Here is a 21,665-nt window from a genome sequence, read left to right as displayed (position 1 = left end):
AGTGTCTACTCTAAATTAACACAAACGTAAAACCTATACATTTAATACAATTCAACTAGCTGTGCATTGTATATATATTGTTTTGCAACATATTGTGACATTATATGGTCGGCACACACTAGTGCATATACTGCAGAGGATCTCCACATTATATTGTGTGGTGTTGTTGCAAGTCAGAAGGGATAAAAAGCAAGGGAAGATGATTAATCAACTGTTTTAAGTAAGTTAAGTAATTATTTGAGTTCTCTCCAGTCGTCTCTCCTCCTTTCGCATCCTCAGCATCACGCTGCTCAGCATCCCGGAAGTTCAGCATCATCTGCTCCTTCAGGAAGAGACGCATCATCGTCAGAGCTTTGTCAACAACGGGGGACAGTGGCAAAAACATCGGCCTGTCCGGCAGAAATCCCCTCTGTTTTTGCAAGTGGAATTCATATGAAAAAAGGTACTCTTTTTTTAATTTCACGTTAAATGCACGCCGTGCAATGTTCGTGTTCTCGTGTGTGTCAGCAAGCTAGCTCACCGACGAGGATCCTGTTCAGCTAGCTGGTGACTTGACACGACATGGCCTGTTCTCAAGCTAATGTTAGCTGCCTAGCCATCGTAAATAAGATTATCATGACTAACCGAGGTAGACGGCTTAATGTGGCATAGCTGTGCGTAAGATGATGAGTCAGCAAATGAGTGTTTTTCCACTGTGGCTGTTGTGTTATTTTTAGCTGGTTAGCTGAACAGAGAATCTGTTATGACTTGGTCACTTTTACTTTCATTTGTCTTCGTCGGGAGTTGGGTTGAATGGAAATGTAGTGATAGAGAGGTCTGTTGTGTTAGCTGTACTATCATCCCCTGTAAAAGGTGAACGGATGAAGTGGGTGCATCACTTGCAAGCAGCTGCACATCCTCACCTGCTCCTCCTCGACCATCCCTACATGCTCTGTGGGCTCAATTTGCTCAGTTAAAAGTCAGCTCATCCAGAGCCACAGAAGACACATTATACCACTGTTTTCATAGCAGTTCTTTCTCACTACTACGACAAAAAATTGACAAGTAAAATCATGTATTTCCCTCTTAAGTTAAGGTACAATACCACACAATAAAAATACTCCACCAGAGGTGAAACTGTAATGCAAATTAGAATATGTACTCATCTGTTTTATATCCTCATGTTTGCCCCTAAGATAGCGCTTCTTCTCAGGCTTTGGTGTCATTTAAGGACACTGCACCAGTTGCATGGGTGACAGCACTAAAGGCAAGTAATGGAACACAAGTTGTCTTTGTGTAGTAAATGTCATACATGACATGAAATATTGCAACACAATTGGCTGTAGGTTTTGCTCTTTTAAGACGGACACTGAGGTCCTGTGATTATTTTAAATAAAGTCAGATCAATTTCAACGCCCGAAATCACAGAGTTGCCTCAGAGGGCTTTTATAGTCAGTACAGCACATGACCCCCTCTTTTAGAGAGGAATACGGTAAATACCCCGGCACTGAATTGGTGCATGCTGTGCACATGTGCTACACTTCTGCTTGGTCTTTTACTTAATCCATATATTGTCTGAGAATGTGTGGGAACTCATGCTAGAGATCTTGCCACTGGAAGCCTGCTCTTTGACTACATTTGTACTTGATTTGTCTTTTTGTTGTGCGTGTGTTTGACTGAAAGTGTGACTTTCACTCTACTGTGATGCTCAGCTTCTCTGTGCTCTGCTCTTTTTTTTGTCTTACAGACAAATGAAGTGACCAACAGGACACAATGTCATCGTTCCAGGTGGTGGACTCGTCGCCGGGCAGCAGCGTCAGCATGATGGAAATGTCCAACTTTGCCCACGTCATCTTCCAGAACGTGGGGAAGAGTTTCCTGCCCCAGGCGCCCCTGGAGTGTCGCTACACCCTGACCCCATACATCACTCCCAACCCCAAAGACTGGGTGGGCATCTTCAAGGTATGTCACACACACAGACACACACACACACACACACACACACACACACACACACACACCACAGCGGCTTTTACTCTCACCATGCTTCAAAGACATAGTGAAACATAATCAATTAAGAACCAGCCTTTTATTTATCTGAATCATTTATGTTACAAAGAAGATATTTAGAGATTGGAACTATTCCCAGCCCATTACCAGAGTGTTTCTTAGATGGATTATGTGTTACGGTTTTATTAATTGGCCGTAGGTTTGCAGCTGCTATATTAACACATACATCCGCCTTGACACTAATGGTTCACCTCTTCACTACATGCCTAAAACCTCACCACAAGCTTTGGTGTGGTTGTTCTGCTCACGGAAAGAGGAAGAGTGTACATGGTGGGCTGGTTGCAGTAGGTCTCACTGGGGGGCAAACATTTGGTGCTCTTTATGAACCACTCTGATTCTTATTAGGACCTGTTTTTCCCCCCACTTCACTTGTTCGCTCCCCTCTGTCTTTCCATCAGTTTTTCCTTCTGCTTCCTAGTAACCGACCTCCTCCTCCGCTCTTTTATCAAGGCCATCAAATCTCACACATAATTAACAGGAAATGCGAACTAGGAAACTTAATGTCTCGTAAAGTCAAAAGACAAACATTTTATTGTTGTTTAAGAACTTGACTTCAAATCCACCAGCTCAGTTAAAAAGGAATAAAGACGGCGTGTTTATATGGAAAAAAAAAAGTAAATTTGGAAAATTTAATTGTAATTCACGCTAATGAAACCTGTTTGATGGTGCTCACAGACCACGCTTCTTTAATCCTTTTGACGTACACGTCTGTCTTTTTGTGTGTTCATAGATCTATCTATTTAGAACTATCTATTTAATTCTGGAAAAATCTTGGCCATGAGTTTGTGTATATATATATATATATATGTTGAACTATTCAGCTCATGATTATTTCCCCTTTTTCTCCTCAGTGTGTATCAAGAGATCAGTATTTCTGTGTGCTTTTACAAATATTAATCATCCCATGTGACGACAACAGGAAATTAACTTGTGCATTGTCCAAACAACTGCCAATAAATCTTATGTTTTGGCTTAAAGTTAGGATGTTTGGGAACTCTAATGTCAAAATCAACAGGTTGACGGATTTAAAACAAAAAATGATTGATTACATTTGGCTGTCCCACTGTGTACCAACGATCAACATTGATGGAATTCTGTCATGTCAGTCTTTTTGCCCCCCCAGAGGCAATACCTTTGTGCAGAGATGACTCAAGGAGAGAGCATTTTCTCCCCCTCTCTTACCTTTCACATCTGTAGGTGTTACCTGTTTCAGAGGATGAGACTGAGCAATAAAGCTGACTCTCTATGAGGATGACTCAGACTGCACAGACAGGCGCTGTTCATTTGAGTTGTGCACAGACACCCCCTAGTGGCAGAAGATGTCCACAGTACAATAATAAAGACCAAAGCAGCTCCTAGATGGTGGTGCGCTCAAACATGCAGTGTACACACAGTAAACATCAACAGTGTAAAGTTTTTCTTTTGTTTCCTAGCATGATGACTAATTGTGCCGTATATGATAAATTCAACATATTTGTTGTCCAGTGAAAGCTCTGTTAACTTTGGGTTTTAAACACACATGCACACACACATACACAACTCCCTAAAAAGCCCTTTGGAGGTTTTCGGTTGTGGCATGTTTGTTGGGTCTGCCGGGAGAAACCCGTTGTGTGAGTGTATAATTAAAGTGTCATCGTACTGTTCCCTCGCACCTTGGCTGAGTGATTGATAGCTGCTTTGCCTGTGATTATTTTATAACATCACTCCTGTGTTGGAATGTCACCATACCGAACAAAACGTCAGTCAACTTCACTCTGCAATTAGCAAAAATTTATGTCTGTTCTGTCTTAAGCAAACACACGTGAGCACACAAGCAGACCTGGCAGGTGTCCATCGCAGCAGCCCAGCCTCTCACCGAGATTCTGCTGGATGTGGAAAGAATGCACTTGGCCCGGGAGTCCACACCGACAATTACCATTTGTTTGGAATGACGTTATACTGAGTGTAATGGTTTGATAAGGCACACACTGCAATTATGTTTTATGCAACAGCATTATCTACATTTTGACAGATGTTTTGAGGAACTCGGTTGATTTACTGTTGTTAGGTATTGGCCTATTCCATATTTTCCCCCCTTAGATTAATTGATTGATTAATTGTTTATTTAAGTATTTACCTGCAGAAATGTTTTTTATTTGAACATGGTTAAAAAAATATTCAGTCCCACCCAGTGTTCCATCCTGTAATTTCCATTATATCGTTGTCAACCAACTCCCTAAACTGTAGTATTATGTGATTGCTTTATGGCAGCTGTCCAAAGGAGAAACATTTCTCCATTTTAAACATGTAAAAGAAAGAAAGAAAACGTCCCAAAGAGCCCCAGGTGGTTGAGTTCTCCACAGCTGAAGGGCAGTTATGTAACATCACAAACATGTATCCCACATGTGAGTTGAAACGAGGTGTGTGTTTGTGCGAAAGCGGCCCAGACAGGGAGAGGTTTTTTGTGGTTTTTGCGCGACATATTTACAACGCAGGACCTGAGTTATGATGTTCACAACTCTCTTTCATCATCTGTCACCTAACAACACATGAAATCCACTGAATTACATCTCCTTTGCCATTTTGTGTAAAATTTTCACCTTTTCTTCGACCCCTCCCCCCCTCCTTCTCATTTCCACATTGGTTGTTCTCTGCCGTTTCACGAGTCTGCGCATGTGTACACGCATTCAAAGCCACGCACACCCCTGCTCTCCCACCCCATTCTCACACCTCCACTGCCCCTCTTTTTTGTGAGCCCAAAAGGGGAAGGAACTGAGGGGAGTGAGAGAAGAGGAGGAGGAGGAGGAGGTGTGTGGAAGAGTGAGGGGGCACGGTTTTAAATGTTTCCATTCTTGCCTTGAACATTGTCTGTAATCACAGCTTTCTTCATTCACTGTGTTTTTGACAGTCTAATAATAAAGAAATGGCAAAGGGTCATCTGGCTATAAAAAGATAATGAGAAAAATGAAATTCATAATTTCTTTGCAACATAGGATAGATTTAAACGTTGGATCAACATTTTGGTTGCTGTTTACATCCTTAGGTGGGTTGGAACACAGCCAGAGATTACTACACCTTCCTTTGGTCTCCTATGCCTGAAAACTACGAACCAGGAAGTACTGTGCACAGGACTGTGGTGTTTCAAGGTACACTCACTCACTCACTCACTCAGACCTGGGATATTCCAAAGCAACTCCTTTCATTTTACGGCATGTATAAAAACCAACACTTTTATTTAATAAGGGAACACAACCGCAAGCGGCGGCCTGGGACCTGAGCACCACTCAAACCACACACACATACATACACAGGTTGAGGGCCTGCAAACTGGTTTTACTGGGCCTGGAACGGTCAGATATTACACAGTGAAAATATGAGAGCGTGCTGTGGTGTGTCGGTAGTCAGTAAAACCGGTTGGCTGCCGGATGTTCTGTACTTGCTCCTCCGTCCCTGAGCACCAAGCCTAACATGTCCCCGGTGCACTGCAGTGAGCTCCCAGTGTAGCAAAGGGCTGCCTGAAATATAAGCCCATTTAAGTAATGTGTCACCTATGGAAATATTGAATGTTTTTTGATAAATTGACATGCTGCCATGCAGTGCGAAAGGTGCCCGGCTTGTTTTTATGCAGTGTAGTATCTTGTATACTACCTGATTCAATGACTATTAAGTCCAATGAAAAACTAAAATAGATCACACCCTCTTTTATCTCTTTGTAGGTTATTATGTTCCTAAATCTGACGGAGAGTTCTACCAGTTTTGCTATGTCACACATGTTGGTGACATCAGAGGAGCCAGTACGCCCTTCCAGTTCAGGTCAGCCACACCCACAGAGGAGCTTCTGACTGTTACCGAGGACGACAGCAACTCGGACATTCTGGTTGTCACCACCAAGACCGGCCTTCTAGAGGTATGCGAGATAAAGACCCGGGTCATGGCCCCCATGTAATAGTCCTACAGGAAGATAATAGGATCCAGAGGTTCTGTTCTGTACCTGACTGTGGAAAGTTAATCCTCCTTTTTTATATAAAACTCTGAACAATTAGGCATCTTACAACATTTTTCCAGTGTTTTCAAAATGACTTTTAACTGTCCCAAGATGGGGGCATTAAAAGAACAAGACGAAGTGACTTAAGCAACCCAAATCTTCAAGAATCAGGTGCCACCCTCACCTCTCTCTCTCTCTCTCTCTCTCTCTCTCTCTCTCTCTCTCTCTCTCTCTCTCTCTCTCTCTCTCTCTCTCTCTCTCTCTCTCTCTCTCTTTACGCTTAACTTCCCTCCCGCCTGGCAGCATGTGGAGGAGGCGCAGCAGGAGCGCAGGGAGCTGCTGAAGGCCATGCGCCTCCTTCAGGAGGAGAAACGGCAGCTGCAGGAGGAGCAGAAACGACTGGCCAGGGAGAGGGAGCAGGAGAGGGAGACGTGCAGCTTGCTGCGGACACACAACCAGGTCAGAAAGAGTGACGGCACACATCGCACAGTAGTGTAGATGTAGCAGATATAGTTTGTGAATACATTTATATAATTGAATCGAGGTTTATTATTACTAATCAAAACATATTTGTGCAACGTTGAGATTAACTTTTTTGTCCTTTACACTTCTTTTAAACAATTTCTTTCTCACATGCGAAACTGTCCAAATCACAGTGCCACAGTCGCAGAAACAGTCGCCTTCATGTGAGGATATTTGTCTTCTCTTTTAACAAACAAAACATTTCAGAGTTCGGAGGTCAAAGACTTCCGTTCCCATTTCTAGGTGCCTGCTCGAGTAAACTCTGTCCAACCGCTCCTTATACCAGAGGAGATCATCATCTAGTCAACCTTAAAAGATACAAAAATGATTGCTCAAGGCAAAAAAAATGAAAAAAAATTCTATAGACAGATTAAATAACCATAAAACGGGCTCTGACAACATCATTGAGAGTTTCGGTGTGTTTTATTTGTCTGTAAGTGTGTACATAGGCACACTGTCCCTATTTGCATATGTGTGTGGAGCCAGTTCCTCGCCAGTGATCACAGGTCTGAAAACTTCAAAGACCTGAATTTATGAATAATCTGTGTCCATGTTTGAGAGACACACAAAAAGCGGCAGCGTGTGTGTGTGTGTGTGTGTGTGTGTGTGTGTGTGTGTGTGTGTGTGTGTGTGTGTGTGTGTGTGTGTGTGTGTGTGTGTTTCTCTCCCTCTTTAACGACCTGACTCAGTGGGCCAGAACGGAATTGGGACGCCGTTTTCCTGGGCATCTGGCGTCAGGGACGATGCCATCGCGACCGCAGAGTGAACAAACATGACGTCAAACACACACAAACACACACACACACACACACACACACACACACACACACACACACACACACACACACACACACACAAGCACGCTCGCTCATGTGCAAACACCAACTGCCCCCCCCCCCCTTCACTCTCACACTCGCATTCAGGTTCCACACCACAGGGCCCCTCTAATGTGCAATCACACAAGAGCACGCACACACACAAACACAAACACACTCATTATGCCACCCGCTTGCAAACCCTTTTAGTCTGTGTGTGGAATGAGAGGAGGGTAGTCCGCAAAACCGCCTGCCTGAAAAAAGAGCCCTGCCCAGCCTCAGGGACAAACACTACTCAGTCACGCGATTCAGTGGCCACTGTTTCTCACTGTCTATTTTCTCCCTGTCTGTCTCTCTGTCCGTCTGTCCCTGACTGTCTTTCTCCCAATTTCTTTTTCATTTCAGGGTTGTTTTGTTGGCATTTGAATATTTTTTTTATTTTGCTGAAGCAAGGTAAATAAAAACACATGTGGGAACATTGATCAGAAATCAAGTTAACCTCTACCTCCATGTCATCTACTTTATACTCTATTCCCTCCCCATTCAGTCACTTACCAGGATGAGTCAGGTTTCAGATTTTGTAATTTACGAGTTGCTCATATGATAAGCAGTATCTTGGCACACACAGACACACACCTAAAACCAGTCAACTCATGGAAAGCAGAGAGAGGGGGAGGTGGTAGAAGGAGGGAGAGGCGAAACACTGAAACTTGCCAAGAGGTTTGTGAGTTTGAATCCAGTCTCTTATCGCCCCCTAGTGCAGCTCTCCGGTCTTGGCTTAGAGTAGGAGCAGCCTGCTTTGAGTTAGTCTGCTGCTCTTTTTACGAAGGACAAAATCGCCATAAATGACTTGGTAATACACACACACACACACACACACACACACCGTTATTACCGTGCTGCTTTTCATTCAACAGGCATGTTCATCTGTAGATATACGACTTGTGTGGGGTGTGTGTCTCTTTTACATTTACAGTAGGTGCGTTAACTCGTGCCACGCTGATGAAAATATCCTGAGTTTAACATGAAAACATAAGTACATATTTTGTGGCTGCTAATTTTACGAGTACACTTTTTATATGGTCTTTATGCACTGCTAAAGTGCTTCCCGAACGCCAGCTGTAAAAATCATACAGTAATCTACGCAGAGCCTTGCCCAGAGGGAGACAGGCCTGAGTATGCATTGGTGTGTGCAGGTGTGGATTGATGGCTGTACTCTCTGCTATCCGTCTGTCTCCATATGTCCTTGAATGTGCAGCTTTGCGTTCATCTTTCTGTAACCGTGTGTGTGTGTGTGTGTGTGTGTGTGTGTGTGTGTGTGTGTGTGTTTGCGTGCGTGAGTGAGTGGGTGTGTGTGAGCATATGACATAGAAAGGAAGGTGTGTTCAGAGGAATGTTGTTCTGTCACAACCAATATTAGCAATGGATGATTTAGCATCCTTCACTGCTGATTAGCAGCAAGTTCAAACAAGGCATTTCCACACCGGGAGGACAAACTTTATAAGATCTGTTGTGCTTCACCAGGAATTTGTTTTAAGGAATTCACTGATACTAGACAGGTTGGTCCTGCATGCTTTCAGGATGCTACAATTGAACAATAACTTGAGAGTAAGTCCATCAAAGGGCTCACGTCAGTCATCGTGTGTAACTAGAGATCTGAGATAAGGTAAGAGTGTCACAGCTGCACTAGGAACAGGCTATAGAGGTAAGGAACGGTAAAATAACTATTTAAAATGAAATAAAACAAATGTAATCAAAACAAGATTTGAAAACAAAGATATGCATTACAATACCTTTGACCATATACATGAAGTTTTGCAAATATTTGTCAAATATATTTGTGCAAAAATATTCCGGTAGCGGAAAATCTTAAACATTTTAAACCAAAACGAAACATTCTAACCTTCATGAGGGCAGGATTTTTAAAGGAGTAGACTGCTTTAGTTTTATATGGGTGTACCTAATAAAGTGGCAACTGAGTGTAGGTACAAATGATAAATACAATGTGCATAAAAACATATAAAAACCCAAATACGGCATATGCAACATACTATATATGCAACATGACCGTAGTACATCCCATGCAATGCCACCATCTGTGATTGATCATAAGTATTGCACAAGTTCCTGTCTTTGTTCAGCATTCATTCTCCTCTGCCAAGTTCAGCCTGCTGAATTAGCCGCTGTGATTGGCTGTAGCTCCTGTCACCGTGATCCACAGCTGCCTCTCTGTCCCGCAGGAGCTGCTGCGCTCGTCGCAGGGCCTGTCAGAAGAGAGGGAGGACGTGAGGCGGAGGCTGTCAGAGGCCACGGATCGGGTCCGCCAGCTGGAGGAGGACCTGCTCGGAGTCACCCAGAGAGGCCTGCAAAAGGAGACGGAGCTGGATTGGTGTGTGGAGAATGCTAACACATGACCATCAGTCATCCAAAAGTCATCCGCTTTCTTTGAGGATGTGACTGTGTGAATAACTTTGAGGAGGAGTTGCCAGCCTTCTGCTTCCTCAACATCTTCATCATTCCACTTGTCTACATTGTGTGAACAAAATATCGCAAAGCACAAACCATTGCCTAAAAAAATAACTCCTGCCTGTCAAAGTAAAATGTATTTCTCAATCCCCTGAGATGATCAGTGGGAGGTCACCATGCAAAACTTGTGGGTTGTCGTTGATAATTTGACAACCTATGTACACACATAGTACCATAGTGCCATTGAACAGATAATGAGTGTAATACAATGATGCCGGTGGGTTGGTTTGAGGGTGATAGCTGTACAAAACGTGTTGATTATTTTTCACAGCCTGCGTGACCGTCTGAAGAAACTGACAGCAGAGAGAGACGGTCTGGAGAGCCAGCTGAAGAATGAGAAGGATGAGAGAGACCTTTACAAGGTGGGAGGAAGCTCTTCATAGCTCAAAGGCTGGATAAAAGAAAAGGTGCATTTTGAACGAACAGAGCCGGTTTGAGTCTTTATTCTGACCTTTGCATTTATTTTTTTTATCCCATGTGCAGGCCCACCTGCGCAGCACCGAGCTGGAGAACACTAAGCTGAGTGCGGAGCTGCAGATGCTGAAGGCGGTGGAGCTGAACCGGGAGGTGACCATCGCTCAGTTCCAGGAGGAGCTGGACAGGCTCCGGCTCTGCGTGGCCCAGCGGGACAGCCTGGAGAAAGAGCTGCTGGCACACAAGGCTGACAAGGTAGCAGTGGTTGTACACCCGTATGTGTCTGTATGGTAAAATCAGTTCATCTAGACACATATATGGTCCGTCTACATGTCTTTATAGGCAGATCTGGCCCGTGTGCGTGAGCAGCTGCGTCAGGCAGAGGAGCAACTTCAGGCGTCCCGGCAGCAGGCCTCCCTGCTGGCCTCAGAGCTCCGCGACTCAGCCAGCGCCCGTGACCACACGATGACCGAGCTGTACCGCGCCCGCTTGGAAGCTGACAAGCTCCGTGCCAGTCTAGCCGATGCTCAGGCCGAGTGCCAGCGCATGGAGAGCCAGCTAGACCGCATGAGGAGCACTGCGCAGAAGGAAGTGGTCAGTGTTTCACTTTCTGCGCAATGTTCGGCAAGAGCAGAGGGAATTCTGAAGCAGGCCATGGAAAAGGTTTTTTTCAAAATGTCCTCCAAAATTTCCTTCTCTCTCCCAGGGTGTTGGGACCAGTGGGGAGATGACACCCAGCATGATGGTGGTGTCAGAGGCAGAGGCGGAGCTGCAGAGAGAGGTGGAGGAGCTGAAGCTGCGTCTTCACATGGCCGCTGAGCACTACAAGGAGAAGTACCGGGAGTGTCAGCGCCTCCGAAGGCAGGTGGCCAAACTGAATACAACTGAGTCCCAGGTACACACAGTACTGTACAGTAAAGCTCATATGACAAGACATATTACACCCATGTCAGTTTATGCCTAAAGCAGTAGCAATTATATTTTGTTAACACATTGTTCTTGTTGTGTGTGTGTGTGTGTGTGTGTGTGTGTGTGTGTGTGTGTGTGTGTGTGTGTGTGTGTGTGTTTTTTTATTTTTTGCAGGAGCCAAAGAGAAATGCATCCACTGAGACAACACAGGAGCCACTGACCCCGAGTCCAGAGTCACCGACGGCAGGTACACACACCTTCAAGTGCAAAAGTATATATACATGCATGATGGTATATTTTAAGTATACTATGGTTACATTTTTGTCAACAACAACTTATGCGAAACAAATGAATCCAGAAAAAAGTCTCATAGAAATGCACATTGCATATCCATTTTCTTGTTTGACGATGTGCTGTACTTCACTTATTGCCACGCATAACTGTCCAAGCGTTGACACCAACAGAATATAGAGATTTATTTGTTCGTTTGTTTTGTTTTTCTGATTGCGTTTTGTCTTTGAAAAAGTAATTAAAAGGTAGAAATACAAGACGTTCCACGACAGTGTGATCAATCATCACAAGTAATCCTTTGCAATCACATGGCATAAAGAAAAGTAAGTGCAGGGGTGTGACTCACTGTGCTTGACTGGACAAAATGTTTTTCTCTCACTATGCTATTACTGCTGCTGTCTTCACTGAGACAAACTGCAATCTAACAACAACAAGTTGAGGCAGATTCTCGGGAAATTTTCAAAAATCTTTCTTGGAAATTTCGGAAGTAAATTAAAAGTAGACGAGTCTACGTGGCGGAGAGTGATTTCACAAAATATGTTAATTACAGTGTTTTTTGTATTGAAATATCCATAATTATCACTTCTGTTCAAGAGTTAATACTTGAATCAAAGACTGTCCTGCTGGCTATGTATCATCTTTGTTCTACTGCAACGTTGTGTGTTTCTACAGGAAACATAGCCGCTGCAGTCCTACAACAAGCCGCTGAGATGACAATAACACCAGAACTTAGTAACAGGGAATCCACACACACTGATGCGTACATCAGCATTGAGAGGGGAGAAAGGCAGAGAGAGAAAATGCCAAAGGAGAGGACCGAGGTGGAGGCCGAGGTTGAAGCCATCCAAGGGGAGGAAAGGGAGAAAGAAATAGAGGAGAAGAAGGACAGTCTGCCAGAGGAGAGCCTGAGGATGACGAGCTGGGTGGAGGTGGACAACGAGAGGCAGAGTGCCGACGAGAGCAGCGAGGCGGAACCGGCAGGGAAGGCCGAGGACGTGAGGCATGCTGCGGAGCACCAGGTGCTGCCGGAGGTGGAGGGGAGGCGCATGGGGGAAGCAGAGAAGGCGCAGACGCGCTCGGTGGAGGAGGAGCTGGCGATGATGGAGGAGAAGTGGAGGCAGCAGTGTGCGATCAACGAGACGCTCAAACAACGGCTGGCCAACGAGGAAGAACGATTCAGAGTGAGACACACACACACACACACACACATGTAAACAATATAAGGGATCAGTACTCTCCCAATGCTCAGAGGTTGTGTACAAGCCCTTAAGTACCACCAAAGTGCACTCAACAAAACATTCCATTTGTAAATATATGTTAAAACAACAAGCATGCTCCAGAGTAGATGGGCGCACAAACCTGTTATATTCATCATATCCTCATTGCACACACAGTAACTCCATTTTTATTACACCAGAGGGTTTTGTAAACCCTATCCTCCCCTTTCAAAATTCAATTTGCCAGTCCATTTAGTTTTGATTTCTTTTTTTATCACTGGGTGTAGTTACACACACAAAGAAAATTAACTTGTGAGGTTGTGATCCAGTCATAATGGACCATCATTATAAAGTTTACTCTTATTACTACGTGTCTTTAAACATATTTCTATCTCATTTTATAAATACATTTTTTTGTGTAAACCAAAAGCAACACAATAGTTATGAATACAGTGTTCTGAGAGTGAATTCCTTTTCTGCAAAATGTGTGCTTTGACTTATGATTATTTTAATTACTGGTTAGCTTACAATTATTTTATTTCGACATAGTCCATAAAATCTCCCAAAATAGTAATAAATGCTCGTCATAAAAAATCCCAGAGCCCAAGGGCACATCGTCAAGTAGGTTATTATATTCATGCAAAAAGCAAAGATATTACATTTACAATAATATAAAACCGAAAAGCAGCAATTCTCACATTTGAGAGGTTAAAAAGTTTTTTTGTTTTTACATAATTTTGCTTGTTAAATTACTGAAACAATTATTTTCTGTTTAATTAATAATGTAATTGTTACAGCACTGTATACATATTCCAATAAAGCCAAACAACTATGAGACAAATCTTTTAAACGTGTACCAGTGCTGACTCAAGGAGAGTGCTAATCGTTGTTTGGTAGCTAGTTGCACTGGGAAAGATGAACTAATTGTTGGACTGTTGTGTTAACAGTGAGAGAAGTAGCAACAATTACACTTGGTCACAGAGTAGCAAATGTTCATAACAGTTTACATGAGCAGGCATTAACCAGAGCAACCAGGTTATTCCATGCCACACATGAGCCAATGTGTGTGTGTGTGTGTGTGTGTGTGTGTGTGTGTGTGTGTGTGTGTGTGTGATTCAATACAACCACTTGAGCTTATTGCGTGGATGTGGGGCCTGTTGCATTTTGCGTGCGAATGTCTGCCAAAGTACCTACTGGCATTTAATCTCCTTGAGTGAGTGTGTGTTTATCGGCGCTGTAAATAAGGCTCTCCCCTGTCTTTGATAGAGTCTCCTGTCTGAGGCGAGTGCCCCGGGCCTCGAGCCGCTCTTAATGGCCCCGGAGACTGACAAGAGAGGCAGCCGCAGAGCGCCATGCTTTACGGCTGTTTACATCAGCCACCCAGAGGATGGACCGTGGGGGAGGAATAGATGGGGAGGGGAAGGAGGGAGGGCGCAGAAATACACGGCTGCAGAATCCCTTCACCTGAACTTAACCCTCTAATGCTGCGCAGTAAATTCATGAACGAGGGGGAGAGAGAGCGAGAGAGGACAAAGGGAGATGAAAGAGAATGACGGGGGGAAAGCCGAAAAAGCAAACGGAATTTAGGAGTGAAAAAAGTAGGATAGACGGACACGGAGCAGAAAGAGAAACCGCGGGGAGAGGAGGGGATTTGGAAAATTTGTGATGGGATGAAATGAGAGAAGAGCAGGTATCTAGCCATGTAAACTATCCCACAGGGTCAGTCCTGTTAGAAAGTTAGAAAGTTAGAGATTTACTGCGATCCCCTGGTCTGCTCCAGACTGCCCTGGACGCAGGCCGCGTTTCTGTGGCTTTAACTGTGTGTTTTACAGTAATCACCGCACATTTGACGCCGCTCCAGGTTAAATAAAAGTCAACTGACCAAATATTTTTGTTCACTTGCTTGCCTGTGTGTATGCCTGCCTACTGATATTCTCTTCGTCCGTTAACACAAATGGAGTGGAAATATAAGGGATCGTATCGGGGCCGTTAAAGTTGAGGTGTTTCCTTTCCATCAACTATGAGGGAATCTGTCACCGTTTCTGCTGGATCGTTGTTTTTGGAGCTGTATCAATCAGTCAATGTAAAGATGATTAACTAACAACTATTTGGATATTCGATTAATCATGTTTAATTATTCTTTAAGCCTAAATGCCAAAACGTTCTCTAGGTTCAGCTTTTCAGTTGTAAATATACGCAGCACATCGGTGCCTTGTGTGATATTAAAATTTTATATCTTTGGGTTTTGAACTATTGGACAGAAAGACATTTGAAGATTCTGCCTGAGGCTCCATTAATTAACTATTCTATAAAAGAATCGTGAGATTAATAAATTATGAATGTAATTGTTAGTTGCAGCTTTATTTATTTTATTATTCAAACTACTCCTTACCTGTCTACTAGTTGAAGCAGTACGGAGATACAATAATTGAGCTGATGTGCTCTTATGTCACGATTTTTTTTCATTTTCACTAATCAGACAGTTTTTATTATTATGTTTAGGGGGCATTTCATGCTTTCATTATAGCTGACAGAGGAGAAAGATGGGGAATGATGCAACAAAGGTCACAGGCAAATGGTTGGCGCCTTAAAGACACAGTGAAATGAACATTTTTTATGAACCATAGCCATACTACGTTTTCTTTCCCTGTGTGTGTGTGTGTGTGTGTGTGTGTGTGTGTGTGTGTGTGTGTGTGTGTGTGTGTGTGTGTGTGTGTGTGTGTCCCGTCTGTAGGTGCACATGGCAGAGCGAGCCAGCGAGGTGACAGAACTGAAGCGAAACCTCGCCCAGGCCCTCAGAGACAAGGAGCAACTACAAGAGGTACGGGCTTTATATGGAGTTAGTGCCGCTCTCACCCATATGTGTGGGTGCTCACCGGCAAGCCTGGAACCACACTTGGTTTTATTAGTGTTAATGGCAGAGAGAGCTGAATCGCAGCTGTAAGTCGATTCAAACATGGTCGAGGTGTGCAGCGCTACTTTGATGAGATCAGGGAGTCTCGGACACGGTCTGCAGACAGGAAGTAGCAGGGTCAGTTGCTTCATGCTGTCATCCCTGTCTATGTGCATCTCTATGAACAGATATAAGCTCATGAATGCAGGTAATACAAATATATCTGTTTATAGAGATTATATCCGTATTAACTGGATGCAGTGTCTGAACTCATTCCTGTGGCTTTTCCTTCCCCTTCTCCTTACTCCCCACTACCCACTAATTAATACATCTATACTTGCTTCCTCGCCCATTGGTACAGTGCCATTAGACAGTGCAAATGCCACGCGACGTGTCTGTTTCACCTTCCCAACCCTGGTTTAAATGTTAAACCTGATAGCTGCGCACTAATGAAGTCATCAAGAAAGGAGGTCAAGGGGGGACTAGCGAGAGGAAGGAGGGAAGTAAAAGCGGGAGAGGGCGAGCGCCTCCATCAGCAGAGCCGGAGCAGAGGGAGCCAGAGTCTGACACCCATTACAGTAATGAGTAGGGTACTAATGCTATTGCTTCATATATAATCACAAAGGGCAGAAACAATGTAGAGGGAAACTTAACTCTGAGCTGAAAATATTTAATCCCCGTGTGGTTCCGACAGTGAAAATGTCTCTCACTGAATTTCTTTCTTTGTAGCTATTCTCTTCAAACAGAGAGTTTTACATCAATGATCTGTAAGAGGATTTAATGTGAAAGGAAAACATAAAAAATATAGATAGACATCATACAGGTATAGATAAAATAATAAAAAAACACATCTACGGTATGAAAATGTAATGGTGAAATATATTGTTTGTACAAAGTTAATTTTGAAAGCATGTGAGCAAGATGTATGACCCATTCGTGCTTTGGTATCTTTTGTAGTTTGGCTTCCTATTTGTATGTTTCCAGAGTGATTGCTTAACTGGACAGCATAGACTACTGAGTAACAGGAAATAGTAGTTTAAAAGGCATGCTGACAATATGTAGTTTATACCCGAGAGATGCTGTGACGTTTGTCTCCGTCTCCCACTCAGGAGCTGCAGCGCTTCGCGTCCAGGCAGAGAGAGCAGGAAGCCGGTGCGGAGATCAGGCAGCCCATGGTGCTGCGCTACCCGCTGCCATACCCTCAGGACCCCTCTCCTCCACCACTGGTCCCACACAGGCCTGCTGAGTTGCAGTACGGCAACCCTTACTCCACTGACAGCACACGAGGTGGGAGGAAGTCAGACTTTGACAGACCTTTCACGTCGACTCTCCATCCCTCTTTTCTCCTTCCGTTTTATTTTGCTGCTCTTTGACAACACCTCCGTGTGTTACTGTTTTTCTAGACCGGGTGGATGTCGCGCTTTCTCCGGAGCACATGTCCCGTCCTCCCCCTGAGGCCCCACCCTGTGCCTCTCCTTGTGCACCCCCGATCACACCCCCGAGTCCGGGCCCCGGGGCACCAGGCTGGGACCGGGAGGTGGTCTGCATCCAGCCCTGCCGCAGCACGAGCCCCCCCGAGAGTCTGGAGCATCCACCGGAGGAGCCACGAAACGTAAGTGCACACAAACACAAACACAGGATGGAAACTCGCTCACAAAAACCCAGGCGGGTACGACGTTCATTAACAAGCCAATTCATTTTGAATTAATCTTTATCGGTTGAGGTTTTACATGCATCAGATTATGCAAACATGATTGTTTTCTGTTTTTTTTGTTTGAAAGTTATAGTACAACAATTGATCACAGCATAATTTTGATCTCAATACAGCGGTATGTTCGATATTCTTTTATAGCACCTCCTCCAAATGTTAAAGCAATTTAAATGCATGGCAGACTAAGCCCGTCTTACTCTCCCGTCGTGTTTCAGCATCCAAAGAACTGCTGTCACGCTAATCCCTCTCTCTCCGTCTCTGGAGTCCTCCTCCTCAGTGAATGAAGGGAATTGTAGCTTGCCCTTAAAAGATGAAGCCATGAACTAATTTGCATAGAGCTCTAATTAACGTCACTCCCTCAGAGCTCAAGAGGGACGAAGATAACAAGGGCTTGGAGAGTAATTAGGGGAGATTTTGCAAAGGGACAGACCGAAGATCAGTTTGTGTCCGTCAGATTATGTCTTCTTGTTGTTTTGGGAGCAAACTGACTAGAGGCAAGCGAGGTTTACTGTGGGTTGCCGTTACAATAGAAACATTACAGCACATATATGCATACAGCTCGAGGAGCGAATAGATGGCCGTTACTTTCCATCCTTTTGTGTGCGTTTGTGTTTCATAGGCTGCTGATGGGGCTCAGCCGTCCTGTGATCATCAGTCCAGTAGACGTAGAGAAGCCAGGGGCAGCTTCTGCTTTGACTCCAGGTAGTGTGCCTATACCCACACACATAAAAGTACTTTAGAATAAATAGACATTCCATTAACACAGATAGCAAAGAGCGGTTAGGGAAAGATTTATTTTTTCCAGAGGGACAGTCCACCCCTGTGCCAGTGTTGAGCCAAACAAGGCTAATGTTTAAATACTTAAAACAGGAATTTAAATCCCTTGCTGTTTGGCCAGACCCACAGGGTGGCTAGCTGACTTTATGGAGTAAAGAGTCTTCAATGCATTCACTTGAGAAAAAAAAAGAATTGCCCTGTTAACGTTATTATCTCAATAATTCAATAAAAATCTGCTTTGTTTTTCTGAATTAAAGAGATACTATACCTCAATATCCTGCGAGAAGTACATGTACATAAAGCGAACATGTTCCGCCTGTTTAGTTCAATACAGCTCTGAGAAACCTCTGAATGGCTTTGAGTGCGACTGAGGCGCATTTGCCTGATCGTCTCTCGAGTCACCACGTAGCCAGCCGGAATGCATCTCAGAGGCCTAATCGTGTAAACATGAAGCACGCGATATCGGTTCAACTGATCCTGCAGAAACACCACAATGTGTACCCTGAGGGTGGAATCTTCATCCACACAGATCCTATGAAAATACATTCATTTGTTCATTTTCTTTTCAAACGTTATTGTCCTATTTGTCCGTTGAGTATGAACTAAAACCCACCACTGGTCGTCTTTACATCTGTTTGTGTAGGGTATAATATGCAGTACATATACATATACAACATGTAATCTAGCTAGCTGTTTCAAAAGTGAACTTTCGGAGTGAAAGCTGAAACCATCATTTTAGAATGTCTTATTTAAGGGTGTTTTAAGAAGTCGTAGTTACATTTTAACTGAACGGAATAACATACAGAGAAAAGTCAGTGTACACTTATAGGATCCGAACCAAACGGACACATCTCAACCAACTCTCCACCACCCTCTCCTTTTCTCTCTCTCCAGTAGTGTTCACAAGCGCTGCCCGCTATGCGAGGTGATCTTCCCCCCCCACTTTGAGCAGCGCAGCTTCGAGCAGCACGTGGAAAGCCACTGGAAGGTCTGCCCCGTCTGCTCCGAGCAGTTCCCCCTCAACTGTCAGCAGCAGCTCTTCGAGAGGCACGTCCTCACGCACTTTGACGGCCACGTGCTCAACTTCGAGCAGATTGAATGAAGGGCGCGAAAACCCGAATTCTGACTCATCGTATGGGTAAATGTGTGTCGTCAGCTATTAGTTCATTTTGATTGGGTCAAGGTGTCTTGTTAATATACAATCATTAGCACTTTTTTGCAATCTTTAACAAAGGTTAGAAAGAATGTAGTCCAGGAAGCAGAGATTGTCCCGTGGCGGCTGCTCCACCAAGGTTTAAGGTACTTAAGGTATTAAGTAGGGTAGCTTTCACCTTAATGCACCATGGGTAAAGGGACCATTAACGGTCCACGGTCCTTTACTTTTGTATCATTTCTATGCTCATCTTTCTGCTTCAAAGGGACTAAAGCACCATTGGTAGTGCATGCATTCATTATGTGTTCAAAACTACAAAAGTACAGCTACTCAGGCTGAAAGGGTGAATTGTAGCTGGAGCTTGAACCAGGTCTCTGAAGAGAAAGCATTTTAGTATGTCGATGGTTCTTTGTCTCTCCTGGATATTATTTACATTGAGTAAGATTCTCATGTGATAAAGCAGCCGAGGCATCTTCATCTTTTAATTGTCCACAAGTTTCAAAGCTTAGAAAGGCAGAAGGGATAACAAAATGTTTGTTTTTTTAAGTGTAAATGCAGAGTGAGATCTGAATATGTGATGTCATCCGAGTGTGTGTATTTAATTGAAGAGTGGTGTGGGGGGAAAACTTTTTTTTTTTTTTTTTGACTTGAATGGGAAGTGATCTTTGATTTCTCCCAAAAGTACAGTACTACTGTACGTGTAAGACGTCAGATGGTTTCAACAAAAACAGCACTACGTTTTCATGTACCTGCACTAAATAAGGCTTTATTCTGAATGTACTGTACATATGAAAATAAGTATAAGTTGTGGAGAGACCTGTGAATTACTGTCGTGACTCTGCCTCCCCTCATTGTTCATTTTCTTTTTAGTTATGAAAGAATGACAGACCAATGATGTTTTACTTTGGTCAGTTGGTAAAAAAAAAACTAAGGCCGGTCTCTTCATTTCCTCAGAGATACTGTCAAACGGACTGCAGGACACCAAGTTACAGACACTTTTGTTGTTACGTAATTCCACGTTTTAACGTTACAACTGTGAAGAAAAAAATCTGTTGCTTTATGTGCAGGTCCAAATCATGAGTGAGTGTCATTTATATGTGTGTCTCCACATCACCGCTTGTCTATTTACAAAGTGACCCTCTGACAGTGTTGTATTCAGGCTTTAAAAATTGCACATGCCCAGTAATCACAAAGGCAAATGTGTGTGTATGCCATGTGTCCAGTCTCTTTTTCATGTGAGAATGTCAGGACGGTGGTTTAAGTGTGTACTGCAAAGATCTTTATGAATAAAGTAAGCTTGTCTTAATGCATTTAACTGGAACGTCTTCTTCTATTTGGGTTGAAAAATGGGAAGAAATGACCATCAGTCCAAGCTACAGAGTTTTACACTTTAATTTTTTTCAGTTATTTCCTGTTTACATTTATGCAGCTTCTCTTTTATATAGAAAGACAGTTTGACATCATTTACAAGTCACTCTGCTCAGAACCTGTCGTCCCCCCATACAAAAAGGAAACATTGGTCTCCACGGTACATACGAAAATATAATTTAAAAGCACTTGACAACAGACACGTTACAATACATTCACTGTACACAGTATATTGAAACCCCCTCCCTCGTCTCCTCCTCCTGCACACAGCCTCCGCTCCTCCTCCTCCTCTCCCATATGTGTAATACTGCAATTGGACCCTGTGTGAAGCTGAAACTATTGCCATGGTGACTGTGGTGTCTGTGAAGCGGGGATGGTTTTACGAGTGTTTGACAGAGACTCACAGTCTCCGTCTGTCTCTGAAACTCTTCCCCTACGCTGAGAGGCAGGAATGAAGCTTTTCTATTCGCATGCGAACCATTATCTCAGGGTTACTGTCAGGGTAGTTAAGTCCACGGACTCGCTTTGAAACCAATACCAAGATTTTGGGAGATCTTGGTTCACTTATTGGTGCTTCAGAATAGACATGGGATGTCTTTCAGGCGCACACACGCACACACACACACACACACACACACACACACACACACACACACTTACTTACCTCATCTCACCTTGTGCTTATTGTTAGGTAGCACACTAGTTAAAAAGGCATTTTAAGTACAGTACAGAATGTTAGAAAGAAATTAGAGAGTTAAATAATTAGCTTATTCAACCCCCTAAATAAATGAAATAAATGTAAAGAGTGTGGAAAATGAAGTATCAAAAGGTCTATGAAAATAAGCCTGGAGGACAGGAGGGTGTGTGCATGTCAGAGGTCACTTCAACGAACAGAACAAAAGCTCGTTCTTTTGAGCATTCTGCAGATTTTAAAACTTTGTGCACGATGTGGGAAACGATGTTAATGAAACGATGTGTGTTGGCACGCGGCGGCTGCACTGCAACGCTCTGTTTTTTTTTTCTTCTTAAGAGGCAATGAACGATGAATTCCCAGTC

At 43.6% G+C, this 21,665-nt stretch overlaps 1 protein-coding gene across 4 annotated transcripts; it reads left to right on the top strand.

The window, feature by feature from the left end:
• The first annotated feature begins 310 nt into the window (after positions 1-310).
• tax1bp1a (Tax1 (human T-cell leukemia virus type I) binding protein 1a) lies at positions 311-20,551 on the top strand. 4 transcript variants are annotated; one of them, XM_068710988.1, is made up of 17 exons: positions 311-442; positions 1,727-1,941; positions 5,072-5,174; positions 5,745-5,935; positions 6,317-6,472; positions 9,591-9,739; positions 10,148-10,238; positions 10,360-10,545; positions 10,633-10,884; positions 10,997-11,185; positions 11,374-11,446; positions 12,163-12,671; positions 15,442-15,528; positions 16,710-16,887; positions 17,004-17,212; positions 17,931-18,013; positions 18,986-20,551. In XM_068710988.1, exons 2-17 carry the CDS (start codon positions 1,753-1,755, stop codon positions 19,188-19,190), a joined length of 2,850 nt encoding a protein of 949 aa, XP_068567089.1. In that variant the 5' UTR covers positions 311-442; positions 1,727-1,752; the 3' UTR covers positions 19,191-20,551. The 4 variants fall into 4 exon arrangements, with proteins under 4 accessions (XP_068567089.1, XP_068567088.1, XP_068567091.1 ...); XM_068710987.1 differs by having other exon boundaries at positions 18,983-20,551; XM_068710990.1 differs by lacking the exon at positions 17,931-18,013 and having other exon boundaries at positions 18,986-19,132.
• Positions 20,552-21,665: the final 1,114 nt, after the last annotated feature.

Source organism: Cebidichthys violaceus, unplaced genomic scaffold (genome assembly GCF_023349555.1).
Source record: "Cebidichthys violaceus isolate CVI_PGR_0920_01 unplaced genomic scaffold, fCebVio1.0.p SCAF_16, whole genome shotgun sequence".
In the NCBI taxonomy this organism is placed as follows: Eukaryota; Metazoa; Chordata; class Actinopteri; order Perciformes; family Stichaeidae; genus Cebidichthys; species Cebidichthys violaceus.
The sequence above is the reverse complement of the archived record's forward strand: the minus strand, read 5'-3'. Positions and strand labels throughout refer to the sequence as shown.

What these genes read in the sequence shown, in the direction of transcription:
- tax1bp1a (XM_068710987.1), top strand. Translation starts at nt 1,753, where the DNA reads ATGTCATCGTTCCAGGTGGTGGACTCGTCGCCGGGCAGCAGCGTCAGC. An exon ending in TCCAGAGTCACCGACGGCAG is followed by an intron (nt 11,447 to 12,162) that starts GTACACACACCT and finishes GTGTTTCTACAG; the next exon opens with GAAACATAGCCGCTGCAGTC. An exon ending in AGCTTCTGCTTTGACTCCAG is followed by an intron (nt 18,014 to 18,982) that starts GTAGTGTGCCTA and finishes CTCTCTCTCCAG; the next exon opens with TAGTGTTCACAAGCGCTGCC.